The sequence below is a fragment of the Mobula hypostoma genome, chromosome 3 (genome assembly GCF_963921235.1).
Source record: "Mobula hypostoma chromosome 3, sMobHyp1.1, whole genome shotgun sequence".
NCBI classification, from domain to species: Eukaryota; Metazoa; Chordata; class Chondrichthyes; order Myliobatiformes; family Myliobatidae; genus Mobula; species Mobula hypostoma.
Window position 1 is genome coordinate 34,621,930 of NC_086099.1, and position 21,848 is coordinate 34,643,777.

The following is a 21,848-nucleotide window of genomic DNA, read 5'->3' on the forward strand; positions in this document are numbered from 1 at the left end:
CACACCCTACATTCAGACTACTGTTTGGGGGCCTGTAGATAACTCCCATTAGGGTCTTTCTACCCTTAGAATTTCTCAGTTCTATCCATACTGACTCTACATCTCCTGATTCTATATCCCCCCTCACAAGGGACTGAATATCATTTCTCACCAACAGAGCTACCTCACACACTCTGCCCATCTGTCTGTTCCTTTCGATAGGACATATATTCATTTCCCAGGCCCTGTCCACTTGAAGCCATGAAGAACATCGAAGAATGGGACATAACTATAATCAGAATCAGAATTATTATCACTGGCATGTGATGCAAAAGTTGTTAATTTAGTAGCAGCAGTTCAATGCATTACATAATATAGAAAAAATTAGTAATAATAAATAAATCTTATTCAGTATACTTTATACAGTACACATATGTTAAATAGATGAAAACTCATGCGAAGAACAAAAATACTATATATTTTTTTTAAAAGTGAGGTAGTGTCCAAGGGTTCAATGTCCATTTAGGAATCGGATGGCAGAGGGGGAGAAGCCGTTCCTGAATTGCTGGGTGTCTTCAGGCTTCTGTACCTCCTACCTGATGGTAACAGTGAGAAAAGGGCATGCCCTGGGTGCTGGAGGTCCTTAATAATGGACACTGCCTTTCTGAGACACCGCTCCCTGAAGATGTCCTGGGTACTTTGTAGGCTAGTACCCAAGATGGAGCTGACTTGATTTACAACCCTCTGCAGCTTCTTTCAGTCTTGTGCAGTAGCCCTCCATACCAGACAGTGATATAGCCTTTCAGAATGCTCTCCACCGTACATCTGTAGAAGTTTTTGAGTGTATTTGTTGACATACCAAATCTCTTCAAACTCCTAATGAAGAATAGCCACTCTCTTGCCTTCTTTATAACTGCATCAACATGCTGGGACAAGGTTAGATCTTCAGAGATCGTGACACCCAGGAACTTGAAACTGCTCACTCTCTCCACTTTTGATCCCTCTATGAGGACTGGTATGTGTTCCTTCGTCTTACCCTTCTGGAAGTCCACAATCAGCTCTTTCGTCTTCCTGACGTTGAGTGCCAGTTTGTTGCTGCGGCACCATTCCACTAATTGGCATATCTCATTCCTGCACACCCTCTCGTCACCACCTGAGATTCTACTGTATCGTCAGGAAATTTATAGATGGTATTTGAGCTATGTCTTGCCAAACAGTCATGGGCATATAGAGAGTAGAGCAGTGGGCTAAGCACATAACCCTGAGGTGCACCAATATTGATCATCAGCAAGGAGATGTTATTACCAATCTGCACGGATTGTGGTCTTCCGGTTAGGAAGTTCAGGATCCAGTTGCAGAGGGAGGTACAGAGGCCCAGGTTCTGCAACTTCTCAATTAGGACTGTGGGAAGATTAAGGGGTGCCATTTATACAAACGTTTGTAACTGAGTTGTGTAGCTTCTCACAGAGGGCAGTGATTCACTTCTGCAAATCAGACCACAATGCATATTTAAAGATGAAATAGACAATTGTTTAAAGATTAAGAGCATAGTGGACTACAGAAAATGGATGAGAGACACAATAGAATGCATATGCTGTAATCTGGAACCCACAAAGCACTGGAGGAATGGTGAGTCGGGCAATATCTTAAGAAGGAAATGGACAGTCCAAGTATCGGGTCTGCCACGTGCCTCGTGACGGGGATAAAGAAATCAGCAGAAATAGAAAACACTTTGGAGTCTGGTATTGCTATAAGCTACTAATATTTATTAGTAACTATGCAATACAGTAATATCAATGTAAATAAATCACACAGGTTAGCAATGATTATATATCAAAGTAAGTGTGGAATATCTACATACGAAAACCAAGCTTCTTTAAGTCTAGGGGTAAAAACATACAGTCTTACAATGTTGAGTAAAGTTCAGTTCAGTTCAGTTTGTGGTATTTTGTAGTAATGGAGGGAGAGAGAGAGAGTTGAGTCTTCAGGTGAGCTGATGCCGTCGATCTTCTCGTCGACCTCCGAAATCCTTTACAAGTCACCGACTGTGACTTTAACCAGGGGGACCGGTTTTCCTGTGGTGGAGCTATCACCCCAGCAAGGGTGGACACATAGACAACTCCCCACCAGTCAACCCCTTCTTCACTGCTGGAATAGCAATTTGGATCGATCCGCCTGATTGATCCTCCAAAACCCACTTTCTCTGTGGGCACAACAATGCTCATTCAGTGTCCAGATCATGTGTCTGAGGTCTGTATCATCTGACCTCCCATTTATTTCACCAGGCTGAGCATCACCTGTCATTCAAAGAGTCCCTCCTTCCTTTGTCTGTGAAGAAATGCACAAGGAGGCAATAAGTCCTTGAAGGTAACATCAATAATGTCCTGTCGGTCACCATAGCAACTTTCGAGCTGCTCGGTGCTGTCTCCAAAGTAAATCTCAGTAGAAATCCAAAGTTACTTCCAATGCCTTAAAGTGACAGTCCAACCGTTAATCTTCGTCTCCCTCTCTCCTTTCCAAACAAACCATCAATGATGAATGTCTCTCTCGGTCTCTCTTCAAACAGTTAATAGGGGCACTCCTGGATCCCCTCACAGGTCGAAACTTTCATCTGCACAGAAGGGATAAGGACATAATCACTTGAATCGAGTAGAGACCTACTCCTGTTACTATGACCTTTAAACGAACTCCAGTCCCGACAGACAAACTCAGAACGACTGTTAAGGTGTGACCAAGGCGGTGACCTAATTCTGATATTTGACAGCACGGATACCATCCAGTCACGTACAGGGAAATGTGTTATCCTAAAGTTGAAGTGAACGAAAACGAACCAGGAATACAAACACGAGGAAATCTGCAGATGCCAGAAATACAAACCGAGATTCCGGAGACGTCATCGTTCAGAATGGCAGCTTAAATCAATAGCTCCTCTGGAAAAACGCATATTTTGCCCCGTTAATACATCAAATATAAGACCTTTCGAAAATATCTGAATTAATAAGGAGGGCAAGAATGGAGAAAAAGAATGGAGATAAAAAAAGCACCAATGCGGAGCCTATGGAAGAGAGGTGCAGCGAGCGGCTCTCCTACACATGCGCATGGCGGCGAGGCTAACACAGGGCCTCGTGCAGGCGAAGCAGCAAATATGATAAGGATTCTGGAAGAGATAAGGGAAGTCCAAAAACATATAAAACAGCAATTCAATGATATAAAGTCAGAGCTCGCCAACGTCAATCAGAAAATAGCGGTGGCAGAGACACAAATTGAGGAGATGGAAGATTGCATGCAAAACGTGGAACAGATACAAAGTAAGACGATAAAAATATTAAATCAACAGGAAAGTAAATTGCTTGACCAGGAGGGAAGATTACGACGGAAAAATATCAGGATTTATAATGTTCCCAAAGGAGTGGAGGGATTAACGATGATAGACTTTGTAGACAAGCTGCTACGGGACATGCTGGAGATTCCCCTGACTCTGGAGATTGAAACTGAGAGGATGCATCGTTCGCTCGTCCCACAGCCTCCTGGAGACAGAGAAAGTAAACCGCACTCAATAGTAATTAGATTCCTTCGATTCAAGAGCAAGGCGGAGATCCTGCGAAGGGCCTGGGGTAAGAAGAAGGTGTTTTGGAACAGGAAGTTAATATATTTCGATCATGATTACCACCCGGCGGTCCTACAGAAACTGAAGGAATATTCCGAAGCGAAACGAATATTAAAGCAAGAACAGATTAAATTCCAAACCCTGTACCCTGCTAAACTGAGGGTATTTTACCAAGAAGGGATGCGACTGTACCAGATGGTGGAGGAGGCGACTACAGACATGAACAACAGAGGACTGTCCATTAGCGTGGTCAAACCAAGGAAAAGTCTGGCTGAGCAGTTATCCCAATCTGCTTGGGAAATAGTAAGAGAACCTAGAAAGCAGGGGACGGGAGCAGACGAGAGAAGGATATTAGGAAGAGACTGTGAGTTCTCCGAGGGCAGCCCTCACCTCCTCCAGAAGAGCCATAGGGTTTGGCTAACTTTAAAAGTGCTGATAACCTAAACGGAAGCAAAAATAGACAGTGATATACTTATCTCCAGAAATACGTATTATAATGTGGATTTTATATTACCCAATTCTTAAAAATTCATTTACTCATTCCTTTTTCCCTGCCTAAATGAGAATATATACATGGGAGGAATACACAGGGAAATCATTTCTGTGTAATGGACATAGTTTTTTTTCACCTACTTTTATACGTACTACACCGGGGCCCCTCAACTCACAAGTAGGCCCCACGGTTAGACTTTTCTTCTAGCCCAAACCATGGTCATCTAGAGACCCCAGCCTTGGAATCACACCTTTGTTACCTTTTTTTAATTATTCATGTTTCTTGGCTCTTATTTGTTCAGGGAGTAGATTGATTAAGTTATATTCTAACAGATAAATACAGATGGCTAAGGACAAAGTAAAATTCATTTTTTTTAATGTCAATGGGCTGTTGAATCCAGTCAAGCGCAGTAAAATTCTATCAAAAATGAAAAAAGAACAAGCCAATGCAGTATATTTACAGGAAACTCACTTAAGTTATAATGAGCATGGAAAATTAAAAAGAATGGGTTTCACTAATTTATTTTTCTCCTCATATAAATGAGGACATAGAAGAGGAGCTGCTATTCTCATCTCAAGCAAGCTAAATTTTGAAAAAGTATTCGAAATGGGAGATAAGGAGGGCAGATATATTCTGGTAAGGGGGAATATAGATGGAAATCCAGTTACTTTATTGAATATATATGCACCCCCAGAAAGTGATATTAGTTTCTTCCAGAAAATTACTAATATTATGGTAACAGAAACAGAAGGTCTCTTGATATGTGGGGGAGATTTAAATTTACAATTACAACCAAAGTTAGACTCTTCCAATAGAAAAACTTATGAAACGAAGTCCTTACATAAGAAAGTTAACACTCTTTTTGAGGATGTTGGTCTAATTGATATATGGAGGGACCTTTTCCCCGGCAGAAGGAATTACACTCATTATTCTGCTCCCCATTCTATATATACAAGAATAGACTATTTCATAACATTTGGAAAAGATAGAGACAAAATAATCATCTGTGGAATTGGGACAATAGATGTAAGTGGCCATGCACCTATATATTTATCTGTTGATTTTGACCTACAACCAAAGAATACTATTTGGGAACTAAATTCAAGTCTACGCAATGATTCCTATTTTAAGGAACAAATTAAAAAAGAAATTGGTCTTTACTTAGAATTCAATGATAATGGAGAGGTTTCGCCTCCCATTCTATGGGATACTTTGAAGGCTGTCTTAAGAGGGAAAATTATAGCCATATCCTCATACAAGAAAAAAATAACAAATAAAACATTAGAGGAATTACAAAATAAGCTGAAGGAACTAGAAAAAAGTACAAATTGAGTTTGGCACAGGATACACTAGAGGAAATTTTAAAAGTTAGGAATGAAATTAATACTTTGGCTACCACAAGAAATTAGAAAAAAATTAATGTTTCTGAAACAGAGACACTATGAAAGTGGATCTAAATCTATGAAAATACTGGCGTGGAAACTGAAAAAAAAAGACAGCAGAAAATACAATTCCTAGAATAAGGGATCCAAGAACATAAGTGATAAAAAATAAGCGAAGTGAAATTCAAGAAGCTTTTGAAATGTTTAACAAAACTCCAAAGTTCCAGGGGGAAGCATAACCCAAATTGACATCTTCATGAATTCTTTTGAGTTACCCACTTTAAGGAAAGAGCAAAATAGAACGATGACTGCTGACATAACTGAAGCTGAACTAAAAACTGCAATTAGTAGGCTTAAATTAAGCAAGTCACCAGGATCAGATGGATATACGGCAGAGTGGTATAAAGAGTTTAGAAGTGAGTTACTCCCCACACTGAACTGGGCCCTAAGAAAGGCGCAAATGCCACCCAGCTGGAAGGAGGCGATAATCTCCGCTATACCGAAAGAAGGCGAGGATAAAATGGAACATGGGTCATTTGTTCTAAATGTGGATTATAGAATATTTACCTCCCGGTATTTACATGGCCAAACGATTAGAAGAGTTTCTACCCACACTGATGCATAATGATCAGACAGGTTTTATACAACAACTCCAAACACGACAATATACGAAGGACACTTCACATTATGGATCATATTAAAAAAAATGAAATTGAAGCAATAATGATAAGCGTGGACGCTGAAAAGGCATTTGATTCAGTTAATTGGAATTTTCTTTACAGAGTTTTACAGAGATTTGGTCTACATGACACAATTATTAAATACATCAGACAAAATGAAGATATCAGGGGAATTACTATTAAATGGACAGAGCATAAATTGGCCTGTTACGCGGATGACACTTTGATCTATCTGGGGCAACCAACATACTCTTCACCTAAATTGATGCAATCCTTTGAACAACATGGCCAATTATCAGGATACAAGATCAACATAGATAAAACCCAACTACTTTCATATAAATATAGCCCACCAAGAGAAATTAAAAGTAGATATCCTTGGGCATGGGAAACAGAGTCTGTCAAATATTTGGGCATCATTATGCCAAAAGATTAGGCAAAATTATCAGAATGCAATTATCAGCCTATATATAAAAAAATTAAGGAAGAGATAACGAGATGGAACCTAATTCCTTTTCTTGGTCTCAATTCAAGGATTGAATCTATTAAAATGAATATACTGCCCAGACTACTATATCTCTTTCAGACCCTACCAATAGAGATTAACCAAAATCAATTCAATGAATGGAACAAGATGCTATCAAGATATATATGGCAAGGTAAAAGGCCTAGGGTTTGTCTCAAAACTTTTGCATTAGCCAAGGAAAAGGGGGGATGGGGCCTACCTTCTCTTAGAGATTATTTTGCAGCACAGTTGAGAGCCGCGTTATGCTGGTGCAACCCATCATATGTCGCTCAATGGAAAAACATTGAGGAGATGATACTTTCCATCCCCATACAGGCAATTTTGGCTGATAACAACCTACAAAGTTACATAAATAATATTGACAACCCATGAAATGGACTCTTAAAATATGGAAAACTATTATAAAAGAATATAAACTAGAGCGAGATATTGCAATTCTTAAATGGTGTGCATATGATTCAGATTTTACGCCGAATCAACTGGATGCTAGATTTAAGGACTGGACTGCTAAAGGAATAACAGCTATTTGCAATATAATGAAAGAAGGAACACTGTTCAGTTTTGAAATGCTCAAAGAGAAACACATTAGAAAAACAAGACTTTTACTGGTATTTACAGATGTGACAGTATGTTAATAGGATGGTTAAAAATGTAACCGAGGCAAGTACATGTCTGATGGAGCTATTTAGAAAAGCATATAATTCAGACAACGGTAGTAGAAAAATTTCAAGCCTATATAAGGGTTTGTCAAATCTTAAAACACATTCGACTTCATACATTAAAACAAAATGGGAGAAGGAAGGAGGAATAATAATATCTGAGGAAGACTGGACAATAATATGGAGGTATCAATGGAAGTGTACCAGTTCACAGAAATGGAGGGAGTTCGGGTGGAAAAACTTGATAAGATATTTTATTACACCCTCACAGAAATCCCATTATGATAGTAACCCCCCTGCTTGCTGGAGAAATTGTGGAAATCAAAATGCAAATCATTATCATATTTTCTGGGAATACCCCATTATCAAAGACTATTGGAGTGGGATACATAATGCCCTACAAGACATCTTTAAATGTGAAATACCCTTAGAGAGTAAGACCATATATTTTGGGTATATACCTCAAGAATGGTTGAAAAGAGATAAATATTTAATGAATGTACAGCTGGTGGCTGGTAAAAAGACCCTTACCAGGAAATGGTGATCTCAGGAGAGCCCAACTTTAAATGTATGGATGGAAATTACAATGGACATTTACAAAATGGAGAAGATAACAGCATCTGTTAATCATAAGTTGGAACAATTTTATTCATACTGGAAAAATGGTTTAATTACATAACACCTCATAGGCCTGATTTTATTCTCACAAGTCAATGAATATGTTGTAAAAAAAAATCACTCCCTACTCTGTACATAGTTTTCTTCTTTCGATTGTTCTTTCTTTCCTCTCCTTTCTATAAGTGTATACCTCAGATAAATATTATGTGGAGATTTGTGACAAATATGATTATATGATATATATGTACACTATCTGAAATACATCTTACGGAAATGTTTGTTTGATGATGAAATTCAATAAAAAATAAATTACAAAGAAAGAAATACAGCCATCAGGGCGACTCAGCGCATGCGCAGTTCCCACCTTATGACTCGCGCTGCCCGGCTCACGCGTGACCCCGCCTCCCGGTGGAACTGTTGTAAATGACGTAACGCCTTACCCCGTGACCCTTCCCAGCAGTGTGTGCGCGGGGAGCTCCGGACAGGTTGAGGATGGCGGAAGTGGCTCGTCCGAGGAAATCACGACAGGCTGCAAAGGGGCAGGTAAAGGAGGGATCGTGCAGTGCAGGTCGAGTCTGTATGTGGGGTGCCATGTATGTATATGGCAACGCTCAAAATAACGGTGCCACTCTTAGCTGGAGGCAGTTTCAGGGCCGCGGGTAGGTTGCAGTGTATCCGAATTAGTAAGTTTCTACCTGATGAGGTGTTAGTGTAGAAGGGTCATGAATGCTTAGCTGCCACCGTCCCTATCAGAAGATTGGAGCACATCTCATGCTGTGGAAATCTGAGTAAAGCTTCATGCTTACAAAATGCGTGACTGTTCATAAGGTTTAAAAGCTCACTTTAGTGCCACTGTGATCTTGTTTTACATTACATCTGATAGGTGTACATTTTTACTGCTGCCAAAAGTTGATCATGTGTCTAATCCGTAGAGTTACTCTGCGACAAAATGAGAGTTTCCCTTTGATCTACATGCTATGTTGTATGGCGGCAGATTGAATCTTGGTTGCACTATTTTAATAGAAAGCCCACCGATTATTTTACCTATAGTACTAAAACGTTAATCTCTAATTTGATTTGGATTTACAGGACAAAAAGAAAAAAGTTACCACAGAAATCAAGAACAAAGAAAGGTTGAAGCCAGAATTGGACCAGGAATTGGTTTCCAGTCAACCAATAAAAGTAGAAAATCCTACAATAGTTGATAAATGTCAAACAGATTTCTCAAAACTAAAAACTCAGGAGCAAAGTGAGGACCAAAATGGGGTGCCTGTGGAAACTCTTGATCATGAATTATGTACAGAAACTGCATCCATTGCAACAGCTGAATCGAAATTTGATTCAAAACAGTTTACTACATTGGATGTTGAAGATAAACATGATCAGACAATAATAAGCTCAGGTGATGGCTCCAAACGTAATAGTGAGGTGTCTGAAAGTATTGAAATTCCAGACACTTATCAACAGCCTTGTTCCAGTAAGACTGTCACTGGAGAAGGCAGAGAAGACTTAAGTGTTGTTGAACCTGCTGTTATTGGAGGTTCAATGGACCATGGAAATGTTTCTTCTCAAAAAGTGGGAGTCACCTTGATGGAAAAGGGGATAATGATGAGGAAGGAAATGAAAAATCCTGCTGTCCTAACACTAGGTGATGGTGAGACAGAAATGGCTGGCGTGAATCTGCATAAAAGCATTGTAGATCTTCCTGTCCAGTTGACCTTTGAAAAGCTGTATCCTGACTTACCATCAGAGGATAAGAGAGATCTTGAAACTTCATTTGTAAAGCAGGTTTCACCTAATTTCAAGATGTTGTATCCAGAAATTCCACGTGAACCAGAAATTGTACCATTTTCGAAAGAAGAACTGAAAATATTTGCATTAGGTTCATGGATAGAAAATGTGGATGCTTATACAGAAGAGTTTCTTTCAGTGGCAAGTCAAGACAAAAATGAACTTTATGAGCTACTCATGAACTACGGAAGATGCAGGAAACGACTTCAGCTGGCTGTGGCAGAACTGCAGACAATGATATGTAATTATAACAGTATTGAAAAAAGACTATGGACTTTCAAAGAAGAGCAGCTGACCATCCAGGTCAGTCCTTATTTTTGGTTAAATTGAACTCACTCTGAACGATCAAACAAAATATTCATTAATTATTTCTACATGTACAGATTAACCTTGTTTTTCTGGTTTGATTAGTGCACAGTTGCAAAATTGGAGATGAAAATTAGGCAATGAATTCTATGTTTGGTCTCTTCAAGATTATGATAACATTGTTATGAATGTAATGTCTGGCCACATATCTGACTCCTACGTCTGAGTCCCGATCCACAATCATTGGTATGGGGAATCTTTAACAATTGTTTTTGCAGCTGTAGTTCTGTAATGTTGTTCATGTGCAGTCTGCAGGTAATTTTGTCGATCTTGATTGAAACTGTTGCATGCAGCTCCTGTCAAAAGCTCCCAGTGTTTCTTGGTAGTGAGTTATTTGCACAAAATTATTGGAACTTGTGCCAGCTCTTTAAAATTGGTTGTAGAAACAACTAAGCTTTTTTTCTCATACCTTTAACATCTGTTTCGAGAGGTCTTGTATTTTGATAACTTTTAGGTCTCATAGTTATACAACGTGGAAGCAGTGCTTCAGGACAGCCTGTCCATGCTAACCAAGTTGCCTGCCTGAGCAAGTCCCATTTTCCTGTATTAGGCCCATATCCCTGTACACTCTTCCTATCCAAGTATCTGGCCAAATGTCTTGTAAATCAGGGTCAAGTCAAAGTAAGTTTGTTATCAAAGTACATTTACGTTACCATAGCCAATCCTGAGGTTCCTTTTCTTGTGGGCATTCACAGTAAATACAAAGAAACAGTAGAATCAATGAAAGACAAATAACCAATGAGAAAGAGATGACAAACTGTGCAAATGCAGCAAGAAAAAAATAAATAATGATAAGCAAAAAATAAAAGTTCAAAGTAAAATTTATTAACAATATGTACACGTCACCACACACAGCCCTAAGATTGTTTTTCCTGCGGGCATGCTCAGCAAATCTATAACTAAACCGGATCAATGAACAACAAGCTGTGCAATTTCAGATATAAATAAATAACAAGAGCATAAAGTAACAAGACAAAGAGTCCTTAAAGCAAGATCATTGATGGTGGTAACACCAGAAATAAAGTAAGTGTAGTTATCATAAGGTGAGGGTGTTACCATCTTTTGTTCAAGAGCTTAATGGCTGAAGGGTAAAATTGAGATGAAGAGTCCTTGAAAATGAGTCCATAGGATGTGTTCAGGCCATTGTTGGGGTGAGTGAAGTTATCCCCTCTTGTTCAAGAGCCTGGAAGGCTGATTGTTAATAATGGTTCCTGAACCTTGCGGTGAGAGTCCTGAAACTCCTGTACCTTCTTCCTGATGGCAGTAGCGAGAGAAGAGCATGGCCTGGATGCTGGGATCCTTGATGATGGATGCTGCTTTCCTGTGAAAGTGCTCCATGTACATACGCAGAGTGGTGCAGAGGGCTTTACCAGGATGGTTTGAGCTGTATCCACTACTCTTTGTAGGCGTTTTCGTTCAAGGACAAAGGTGTTTCCATACCAGGCGTGATGCAACCAGTTAATATACTCTCACTGCACAAGTAGAGAAGATTGTCAAAGGTGATGTGCTGGATTTATGCAAACCTCTAAGAAAAAAGAGGTGCTGCCATGCTTTCTGTGTAATGGTGCTTATGCACGGGACTCAGGACAGATCGTCTAAGATGATATCACTGAGCAATTTAAAGTTGCCTACTCCCTCCACCTGATTCCCCGATGTGGACTGGCCCTTGGACCTCTGGTTTGCTACTCCTGTAGACAATAGTCAGCTAATGGTCTTGCTAACATTGAGTGAGAGGTTGTGGCACCACTCAACCAGATTTTCAATATCCCTCCTATATGCTGTGTCATCAGCAGATGTAAATATGGCATAGGAAATATGCTTAGCCTCACAGTCATAAGTGAGTAGAGTGGGGGGGGGGGTTAAGCACACAGCCTTGTGGTGCATCTGTGCTGATGGAGATTGTAAAACAGATGTTGTTGCCAATCTGAACTGACTGGTATGCAAGTGGGGGAATTGAGGATCGAGTTGCACAAGGAGATATTGAGGCCAAGGTCTTGCAGATTATTGATTAATTAGATTTGAATGGATGATAGTACTGAATGCTGAGCTGTAGTCAATGGCGAGCATCCCAATGTACGCACCTTCACTGACCAGATGTTCCAAGGTTGAGTGAAGAGCCAGTGAGATGGCATCTGTTGTTGACCTGTTGTGACGGTCAAATTGGAATAATCCAAGTCTTCTCATGTAGGAGTTCAAATGTTTCATCAGCAACCTCGCTAAGCACTTTATCACATTAGATATAAGTGCTATTGGACAATAGACGTTGAGGCAAGTTACCACGGTCTTCTTGGGCACCAGTGTAATTGAAGCCTGCTTGAAACAGGTAGACAGCCGAAATGAGAGAAAGATGTCAGTAAACACTCCAGGCAGTTGTTCAGTACAGTTTTTTAGTACCCAGCCAGGTCCGCCACCTGGACTAGTTGCTTTCCGTGGGTTCAGCCTCCTGAAGGATGCTCTCATGTCACCATCAGAGACTGAAATCACAGGGTCACCGGTGGCTGTGGAGTTCGTGAAGGTGCCTCCATGTTTTGATGGTTAAAGCAAGCATAAGATGCATTGAGCTCATCTGGGAGCAAACCCTTGTTTTCACCTAGATCGGTTGGTTTCAATTTATAGGAAGTGATAGCATTCAAGCCCCGCCATCTATGGTCCCTCTGTATTTTTTTACAGTTGTGTAGACCAACCATTGCTCTGAGCAGGAAAATTTTACATGGCGTAAAAACTGTGTGGCACTTTAATGTTTTTTTGTAATATGCACATCAAACAAGCAAACCACAACTCAAAACACAAGTAAGTGAAGTCAGGCAGTCAAACCAACTGATAGGCACACTGGCAAAGTAAAATGTTTTGACTAGATGGCACCAGCATTCAGCAGGCTGGTGGTTTATTAACAGTGAGGTACCGACTTCCTTTCTGTGTTTATTGTTACAATTTGTAGGGGTTGTAAGTTAAAACACACTGATGTAAATGTGTTGAAGATTGTGGTTAAGGTTGTGGCACTTACTATTTGGAAAATTTTTGGATTATAATCATTAACACAATTATAGTGTATTTCATAATTATATTGACATGAATTGCAAAATTATATTAGCATAATTTCAAAATTATATTAATGTTATATAAAAGAAAATTCCAGCTGCGCAACATCAAAGGCTATGTGCGTGGGAACGTTTCAGTTACTACATGGCTTAGCACCAGCACAGCTTGGAGGGAACAGTGCCTTCCATAGCTGTTGAGCACCTTTCAGTGATTCTAATTTGGTCCAGCATGTAATAATTGTTACAACCTGTACTTCGCTGGCAGCCCGGTCCATATACCCTCAATCTCCTTTCAATTTCTCCACTCCTACCTTACATCCTTTACTTTTAGATTCCCGTATTCTGAGAAAAAGACTATAGCAATTCACCTTATGCATGTCCTTCATGATTTTATATATCTCTGTAAGGCCATTCTTCAGCCTCCTATACGGCAGGGGGAAATGGGTCCCAGCCTATCTGTTTCTCCTTGTTATTCATGCTTTCCAGACCCAGTAACATTCTTGTGAATCTTTTCTATACCCTTTCCAACTTAATGACGTTGTTCCGATAGTTAAGTGACCAGATCTCTCTCTGACATGTTGTACACTTATAATGTGGCACCCCACTCTTGTACCTGGCTTGTAAGTAAGTGTGCCAAATCTATCTATCTATCTGTGTTACCACTCATAAGGAACTATGTACTTGTACTGTTAGTTCTACAAGCTCTCCAGGATCCTGCCACTTACTTTGCAAGTCCAGCCCTGATTTAGTTTACCAAAATGTGGTAGTTCACACTTACTAGGTTAAACTGCATTTGCCATTCCTTGGCCTTTTTCAGTTGATCTAGATACCACTCTAATCTTAGATAACATTTTTTTATGGTCCAGTATGCTACCAACTTTGGTACTCTCTGCAAACTTACTAGCCATGTTCTCATCCAAAGCCATGATATCACAAACAACAATGGACCCAAAACCAAATGCTAGCTACAGACCATCAATCTGAAAAGCAATTCACTACCACTCTTTCCAATTTCGTATCCAGTTGGCTAGCTTACCCATGATCCCATGCAGTTTAACCTTCCAGATCTGCCATGTAGCACCTTTGGTCAAAGACCTTGCTAAAATCCATGTAGTAGTCCTCTTGGTCACCTCTTTGAAAAACCCAATCAAATTCATGGGACTTGATTTCCCATGCACAAAGCTGGGCTCATAATATCCCTGAATGCAGGTAGATCCTGTTTCTTAGAATTCCCACCATCAATGTTTGACTCGCCGGCCTGTAGTTCCCTGGCCTTGCCCTTGTAACCCCTTTTTAAATAGAGGCAAAATATTGGGCTTTCAGTCTTCCAGTACCTCGCCCTTTCTAACGATGGTACAAATATCTCTGCTAGGATCCAAACAATTTCTTCCCCTGCTTCCAACAATGTCCTAGGGTGCACTTGGTTGAGCCTCAAGGATTTAACTACCTTCATGCACTTTAAAAACACGACCACCTCCTCTTTTGTAATGTGGTTTATTTATGGATGTCACTCTTCAATTCTCTTAAATGCCAAGCCACTTCAAGTCCTTTCACGTACCCTGTCTAATTATTTACAGTACTGTAAAACAAATCTTGGGCACATATATTTAGCTATGGTGCCCAAGATTTTTGCACAGTGCTGTAGTAATTTTGCGTATTCCCCTGTACTTCTGCAAAAAAAAAATTATGACATAAGTGAGTGTTGATCAACCTGATTCTTGTATCAGTCTCTATTGTGGACTGAGAGTGGGAAAGGAGTAAGGCGAAGAGAATCATGGTTGGGAAGAGGTGAAGGGAAAGGGGAGGGAGCGGGAAGAACCTGAGAGACATTCTGTAATGATCAACAAACCAGTTGTTTGGAATCAAATAACCTTGCCTGGTGTCTCTGGGCTGGGTGTGTCTGCACCCACGCCACTGCCCGCCCCAGCACTCCTCTGCCAGCTGTCCCACAGTGCCCCACCCTCGTAAGTGCCAACATCCTTTGCTCCCGCCAGATTTACAGATTTGCTCTCTGCTCCACATTGGCAAATACCATACTCACTTTCCAGATGTCCCTTAACTCCAGCCTCTGACAGTTCCTGTCTAAAGCCATCAAAATCAACCTTCTCCCCCACTATAGGATTTGTGGACCCGTCCCATCCTTTTCCATAATTTTTTTAAAAAATTAATTTGAAAGTACTCCTTCACTGACACTTCTCTGTTACTCTGCCACATTTCTCAATAGGAGGTCTAGTGCTGGCCCCTCTCAAATAGGATTATCTACATATTGTCTGAGAACACTTTCGTGAGGCGCTTAAATTTCCTTCCACTGAGGTCGTAGGACTTGCAAGTCTAATCAATATTGAGAAAGTTAAAATCTCTTACCATTGCAAGCCTAGTACACTTGCAGCTAATTGTGATCCCAATAGATAGATAGATACTTTATTGATCCCTAAGGAAATTACAGTGTCACGGTAGCATTACAATTGCACAGATGTAAATATAACAAAAGAAGTAGAAAGGATAAAAAAATAAGTTACCTCAAACAGTCTAACAGGAGGGGGTCAACACTTCCCCAGCTGTAGGTGCGGTTGACTCATTATAGAGCCTAATGGCTGAGGGTAAGAGTGACCTCATATAGTGCTCCTTGGGGCAGCACAGTTCTCTTAGTCTATTACTAAAAGGCTTCGCTGTTCAGCCAAGATGGCCTGCAGAGGGTGAGAATCATTTTGCAGAATTGCCAGGATTTTCTGTAGGGTCCTTTGTTCTACCACAGCCTCTGGTGTACCCAGTTTGACTCCTATAACAGCCAGCCTTTCCATTCAGTTTATTGAGACAATTGGCATCACCTGTGTTGATGCCATTGCCCCAGCACACCATCACATAGAAGATTGTATTGGCAACAACAGACTGGTAGAACATATGAAGGAGAGGCCTGCGTACTCCAGAGGACCTCAGTCTCCTAATTCTGATTGACTATGAAGGGACCTATAATACAGTCCTACCAAAGTGATTACCCCTTCCTCATTTCTGAGTTCCACCCATACAGCCTCACTAGACCACCCCCCGGGAATAACCCCTCTACTGCTGTGATGTTCTCCTTACAAGTGCAACTCCTTCCTCTTGTCTTGCCTCCTCCTGCATCACACACGTAGCACCTGAACCCTGGAATACTGAGCTGCCAGTTCTGCCCATCGTTCAACTGTGTTTCTGCAAGAGTTGTAAAATGCCAGCCCCATGTACTTATCCACGCTCTGAGCTTATTAGCCCTCTTGCCAGGCTTCTTGCATTAAAATAAATGCAGTTTAATATATCACGTCTGCCTCACTACTCTGTTGCCTACTGAAGTCCCTTGCTTTAAGTTCTGTTTATTTATTTAGTGATACAGCACTCAGTTGGCCCTCTCAGCCACATCACCCCAATAACACCCGATTCAGCCCTATCCAAATCACGGGACAATTCATGATGATCAAGTAACATACGCCTTTGCACTGTTGGAGAAATCCAGAGCACCTGGAGAAAACCCACACATTCCATGAGGTGAACGTTCAGACCCCCTACAGAGGATATTGGAATTGATCTCCGAGTTGTAATAGTGTCATACTAACCATTATGCTACAGTGGCGCCCATTGCATTTGCCTTTGTCATCTGCTACATTACTGTATGGGCCCCATCCTACTGCCAGACTAGTTTAATCCCTCCCAAAAAAGCACTGGCAAATCATCCTGCCAGGATATGGGTTCCCCTCCATTTTAGATGCAGTCTGTCCGTCATGTACACCTTTGCCTCAGAAAAAGGTCCATCCAAGAACTTGAATCCTTCCTTCCTGTACCAGCTCCTCAGTCACATATTCATCTACCCTAACTACCTGTAACATCAGGAGTAATCCACAGATTACAGTCCTTGATATGCTGCTTTTTAACTTTTTGCCTAACTCTATATCCTGTAGGCTCTCATCCTTTTTTCTACCTATGTCAGTGGCAACAATATGCACACTAACCTCAGGCTACTCGCTGTCCCCCTAGAGAGAGTTGTGCAACCATTTGGAGACATCCTTGATTGAACCTGGCAAGTTACAATCCTGGAGTCTTCCTTGTGGCCACAAAATCTTCTCTATTTCCCCTAACGACTGAATCACCTGTCATTACAGTTCTCCTTGTCGCCACCCTCCTGTGCTGTGCATCAGAGCCAGTCGCTGCTACTCCGAAAGGCCATCCCCTCCTCCCCAAAAAAAATCTAAAACAATATGCTTGTTCATGCGGGGAATGGCCGCAGGGAAATCCAGCACTCTGCCTATTCGCTCTACCTTTTCTGATGGTCACCCAGTGACCTGTTTCCTGCGCCCCTGGCATGACCACCTCACTAAAATCCCGTCCACGGTGCTCTCGGCAATATAGGTGCTTCTAAGTGAGTTCAACTGTAGTGGTCAGTCACTTGCTGCTGATGGATGCACTTCCCAGAGATATAGTCACTAAGAGTATTGGCAATTTCCCTGATCTACCACATTGTGCAGAAGGACAATGCAATCGACCTGACTGCCATCTCTAAATCACTAAAGCTGCTGAGGAAAGTAAAAGATCTTACTTTTACCACTGATGAGCATCCTCAGCGATGCCTCTCAGGCCAAAACATCAGCACTTCCAACTCAACAGCAGATCGCATAATGGCCTGCCCATTTTGCTCGGCTCCCTTTAAATTGCAACTGTGCAGAGGGCCTAGTTTGAAACTGCTCGGTCTGTTTAGTGTATTGCCTGGAAGATCATGATCTCGGACTGCATCAGAAAGGGAATTGCATTGCAGATTCCCGGTCAGGCATAGAGTTGGATATTATTGGTTGAGAACTTTTGTTCAGAGTTGACGATGGACTGGCTGGTTTGTGTTTGATCATCCTACCATATTAGTGGTTCAGTAACCAGTTTGGGTTTCGCAGTCAGTCAGTTCATGCAGAGAGAAATATTCTTTCGTTTACATAGCAGTAATTGAGACTCCAAGAAGTTCACATGACTATTGGTAAAGGATAGACAGTTAACGCAAATGGTGAATCTCATTTAACCTAAAGTAAGCGAGAAAAATCAACAGCTTGTATTTTGAAACACAAGATATTCTGCAGATGCTAGAAATCCAGAGTAAAACATAGAAAATGCTAGAGCAGCTGAGTGGCTCACAGCATCGATGAAGATGAATAAATAGGCCGAGACCCTTCATCAGGATGGGAAAGGAAGACAGCAGAATAAAATGCTGGGGGGGGGGGTGAAGGAGGACATTAGAAAGTGACAGGTGAAGCCAGGTGGGAAAGGTAGCAGCTGGAGAAGAAGGAATCTGATAAGAGAGGAGATTGGACAAGTCAAGTCACTTTTTATTGTGATTTCGACCATAACTGCTGGTACTGTACACCGTAAAAACGAGACAGCGTTTTTCAGGACCATGGTGCTACATGAAACAATACAAAAATGACACTGAACTACATAAAACAACACAAAAACTACACTAGACTACAGACCTACCTAGGACTGCATAAAGTGCACAAAACAGTGCAGGCATTACAATAAATAATAAACAAGACAATAGGCACAGTAGAGGGCAGTAGGTTGGTATCAGTCCAGGCTCTGGGTATTGAGGAGTCTGATGAATTGGGGGAAGAAACTGTTACATAGTCTGGTCGTGAGAGCCTGAATGCTTCGGTGTCTTTTGCCAGATGGCAGGAGGAAGAAGAGTTTGTATGAAGGGTGCATGGGGTCCTTCATAATGCTGTTTGCTTTACTGATGCAGCGTGTGGTGTAAATGTCTCTAATGGCGGGAATAGAGACCCCGATGATCTTCTCAGCTGACCTCAGTATCCGCTGCAGGGTCTTGCGATCCGAGATGGTGCAATTTCCAAACCAGGCGGTAATGCAGCTGCTCAGGATGCTCTCAATACAACCTCTGTAGAATATGGTGAGGATGGGGGGTGGGAGATGGACTTTTCTCAGCCTTCGCAGAAAGTAGAGACACTGTTGGGCTTTCTTTGCTATGGAGCTGGTGTTGAGGGACCAGGCGAACACCAAGAACTTCGGTGCTCTTAACGATCTCTACGGAGGAGTCGTCGATGTTCAGCAGAGAGTGGTCGCTCCATGTCCTCCTGAAGTCAACAGCCATCTCTTTTGTTTTGTTCACATTCAGAGACAGGTTGTTGGCTCTGCACCAGTCCGTTAGCTGCTGCACCTCCTCTCTGTATGCTGACTCATCATTCTTGCTGATGAGACCCACCACGGTCGTGTCATTGGCGAACTTGATGATGTGGTTTGAGCTGTGTGTTGCAGCACAGTCGTGGGTCAGCAGAGTGAACAGCAGTGGACTGAGCACACAGCCCTGGGGGGCCCCGTGCTCAGTGTGATGGTGTCGGAGATGCTGCTTCCAATCCAGACTTCCAGTGGGAGAAAGGGAAGAAGGAGGGACACCAGGAGGAGGTGATGGCCAGATGAGGAGAACTGGTGAAAGGCCAGAGTGCGGAGTAGAAGAGAGAAAGGGTATTCCAACAGATATTTTGCTGTATTGAGGGTCTGCTGCACTTGAATAGGTGCTATATCTTGGACAAGTTGTTAAACAGGGACACCAATTCGTCCCTAGTATACGTATCTAGTCAATATTTATTTTCTGACTTCCTAAAGTAAATGATTTGTTTGTTAATGTTTTGTTTATTTTCTGAGAGTTTCCGCATGCGTAAGTAGGCTACAATATTTGCAACACTTAAATGTTCCACATTGGCACTTTAGGGAACCCTTGGGTTGTGAGTGGAGGATGATGATGGGCTGGGAGGAACATTGATGATGACAAGTTTCAAGCAAGCTTTTTGGCGCAGCAGTGTGTAAGAGAAGAATGGTGGGATTATTTGCCATTTTTTGTAGGATCTAGTACTACACAGATGCCTTGCTTTGGCAGATTCTTGCCTGTGGCCTTTTAGCCTCATTCATACTATATTACTTTTAATCAATAGTTGATGAAATAATATTCACTTGAATCTATTCATATTGGCAGTGTTAAAATGCATATTGAAGTCCTGATATTGAAAGCATTCATAAAAATAGAAATAATGTTGCAGTAACAACAGTTAAACGTCATTTTTGTGATACTAGTTTGCTGATTGGATTCAAAACAAGTATGGAAATGAAAAAAGTTGCTCTATAATTTTGCAATGTATGTACTCAAAAATGAATTGACATTTCCCTTGCTACTTTTGTGCTCTGGTAATAAACACAAATGTATTACTTCTATAAGGGAACCCAGACCTTTTTTTTTTAGCCTTCCTTCAATGTGGATATTTCTGTATTTTTTTTAAATTCACAGGGAGTTTGTGCCGATCAAGCAAAAGTGACAACATATTATCGATTTCAGACTGTGGAGATGAATAAGTTAGTTCTCGGAGAGCTGAAACGGGTGATGGGTATTACGGCTGATCACTTACATCAAGCGATGGCTTTACATGCCTACACCTCAGTGGTTTCTCGCCTCCAGGTGGAATCTTACATTTACAGGTTGTTGAATAGCTCGCCAGCATTTAAAGCAGTGGCAGTTGTACAAAAGCAAGGTTAATATTCTGTCAATACTTAGTATTTTTATTACAAATTTTGTTTTGATAATGGATCTACTTTATAAGTTATGCTATAACTTTGGCCTGGCTTCTCTTAAAATGAATGCTGTACGTTTGATACATGTATGATGTACGTGAATGTTTTGTTTAGTTTTTATTTTATTAAAATAATCTTGGTGACAAACTCTACTAAATTTTTACAGCAAATAGAGTATTAAATGCTGCAGTGAAAAAATCTCATAGTGTGGATGGGTTTGCTTGTGATTTATTGCACAGAGTCCCCTATTCTCTGCAGCATCTTTGCTCCTGTATTTTGGAATTGGCATGCCAGCCCTGATGCAAGTAGTCCGGCTACAGTATATGTGTAGAAGTTTGATGGTGTTTAGTGACAAGACATGCCTCCTGAATATCCAAAGAAAGTAAAGGTGTTGGTGCACCCTCTTTATGATTGCTTCTAGTGCTGGACGCAGGACAGGTCATCCATTATGTTAACAGCCAAAAGTTTGACACTTTTGATTCTCTCTACCTAGAATTTTCCCAGCATAGACTGTTTCACGTTCAACCTCCTTCCCCCTTCCTGAAGTCAGCAAACAGCTCTTTAGTTTTGTTGACATTGTGCAAGAGGTTGTTGTTGTTGTGGCACTTAGGTGTCGTATCTCACTCTGGTAGCTCACTCATTGCCACCTGTACTTTGTCCAACAGCAAGTTTGAAGATAGCATTGAAACTGTGCTTAGCCTCACAGCCATGCGTATAGAAAGTAGAGCGTAGGGCTAAGCATGCAATCTTGAGGTGCACACGTGCCAGTGATCACCGAAGAAGAGATGTTGTTATCAATCCTTGTTGACTAAGGTCTGCTGATGGAGGAATTCAAGTAGTCAGTTGCAGAAGAAGTGTTTTCTCTAGACATATATTGGATGAAAGCAAAGTTGAGACTTAATTAGTACAACATGAAAATATTAACAATGTAATTTTCAGCCAATATATAATCAAACTACAGTACGTTTTTTTTAGGAAAGTCATGTGCTAAGCTTCATTAAGAAGCCAGAATAATGCATTTCATAAATCTAATCAAATAATTTTCGTAAGGTATAAATATGCTGTTCATGTTTAGTTACCAAAATTTAACATGATGTACTTTTTAAATAATTGTCACATCATACA

The 21,848-nt window shown here is 41.0% G+C and overlaps 1 protein-coding gene across 3 annotated transcripts in view; it reads left to right on the forward strand.

The window, feature by feature from the left end:
- The first annotated feature begins 8,418 nt into the window (after window positions 1-8,418).
- epg5 (ectopic P-granules autophagy protein 5 homolog (C. elegans)) overlaps window positions 8,419-21,848 on the forward strand; it is a 126,983-nt gene continuing 113,553 nt past the window's right edge. For 2 of the 3 annotated variants that reach the window (XM_063042872.1, XM_063042873.1), the window contains exons 1-3: window positions 8,419-8,487; window positions 9,034-10,038; window positions 20,443-20,683. In XM_063042872.1, the coding sequence (XP_062898942.1) occupies window positions 8,437-8,487; window positions 9,034-10,038; window positions 20,443-20,683 (1,297 nt within the window). In that variant the 5' untranslated portion in view covers window positions 8,419-8,436. Of the gene's footprint in view, window positions 8,488-9,033; window positions 10,039-20,442; window positions 20,684-21,848 lie in introns of those variants that run through there. The other variant, XM_063042874.1, reaches the window with a different exon arrangement.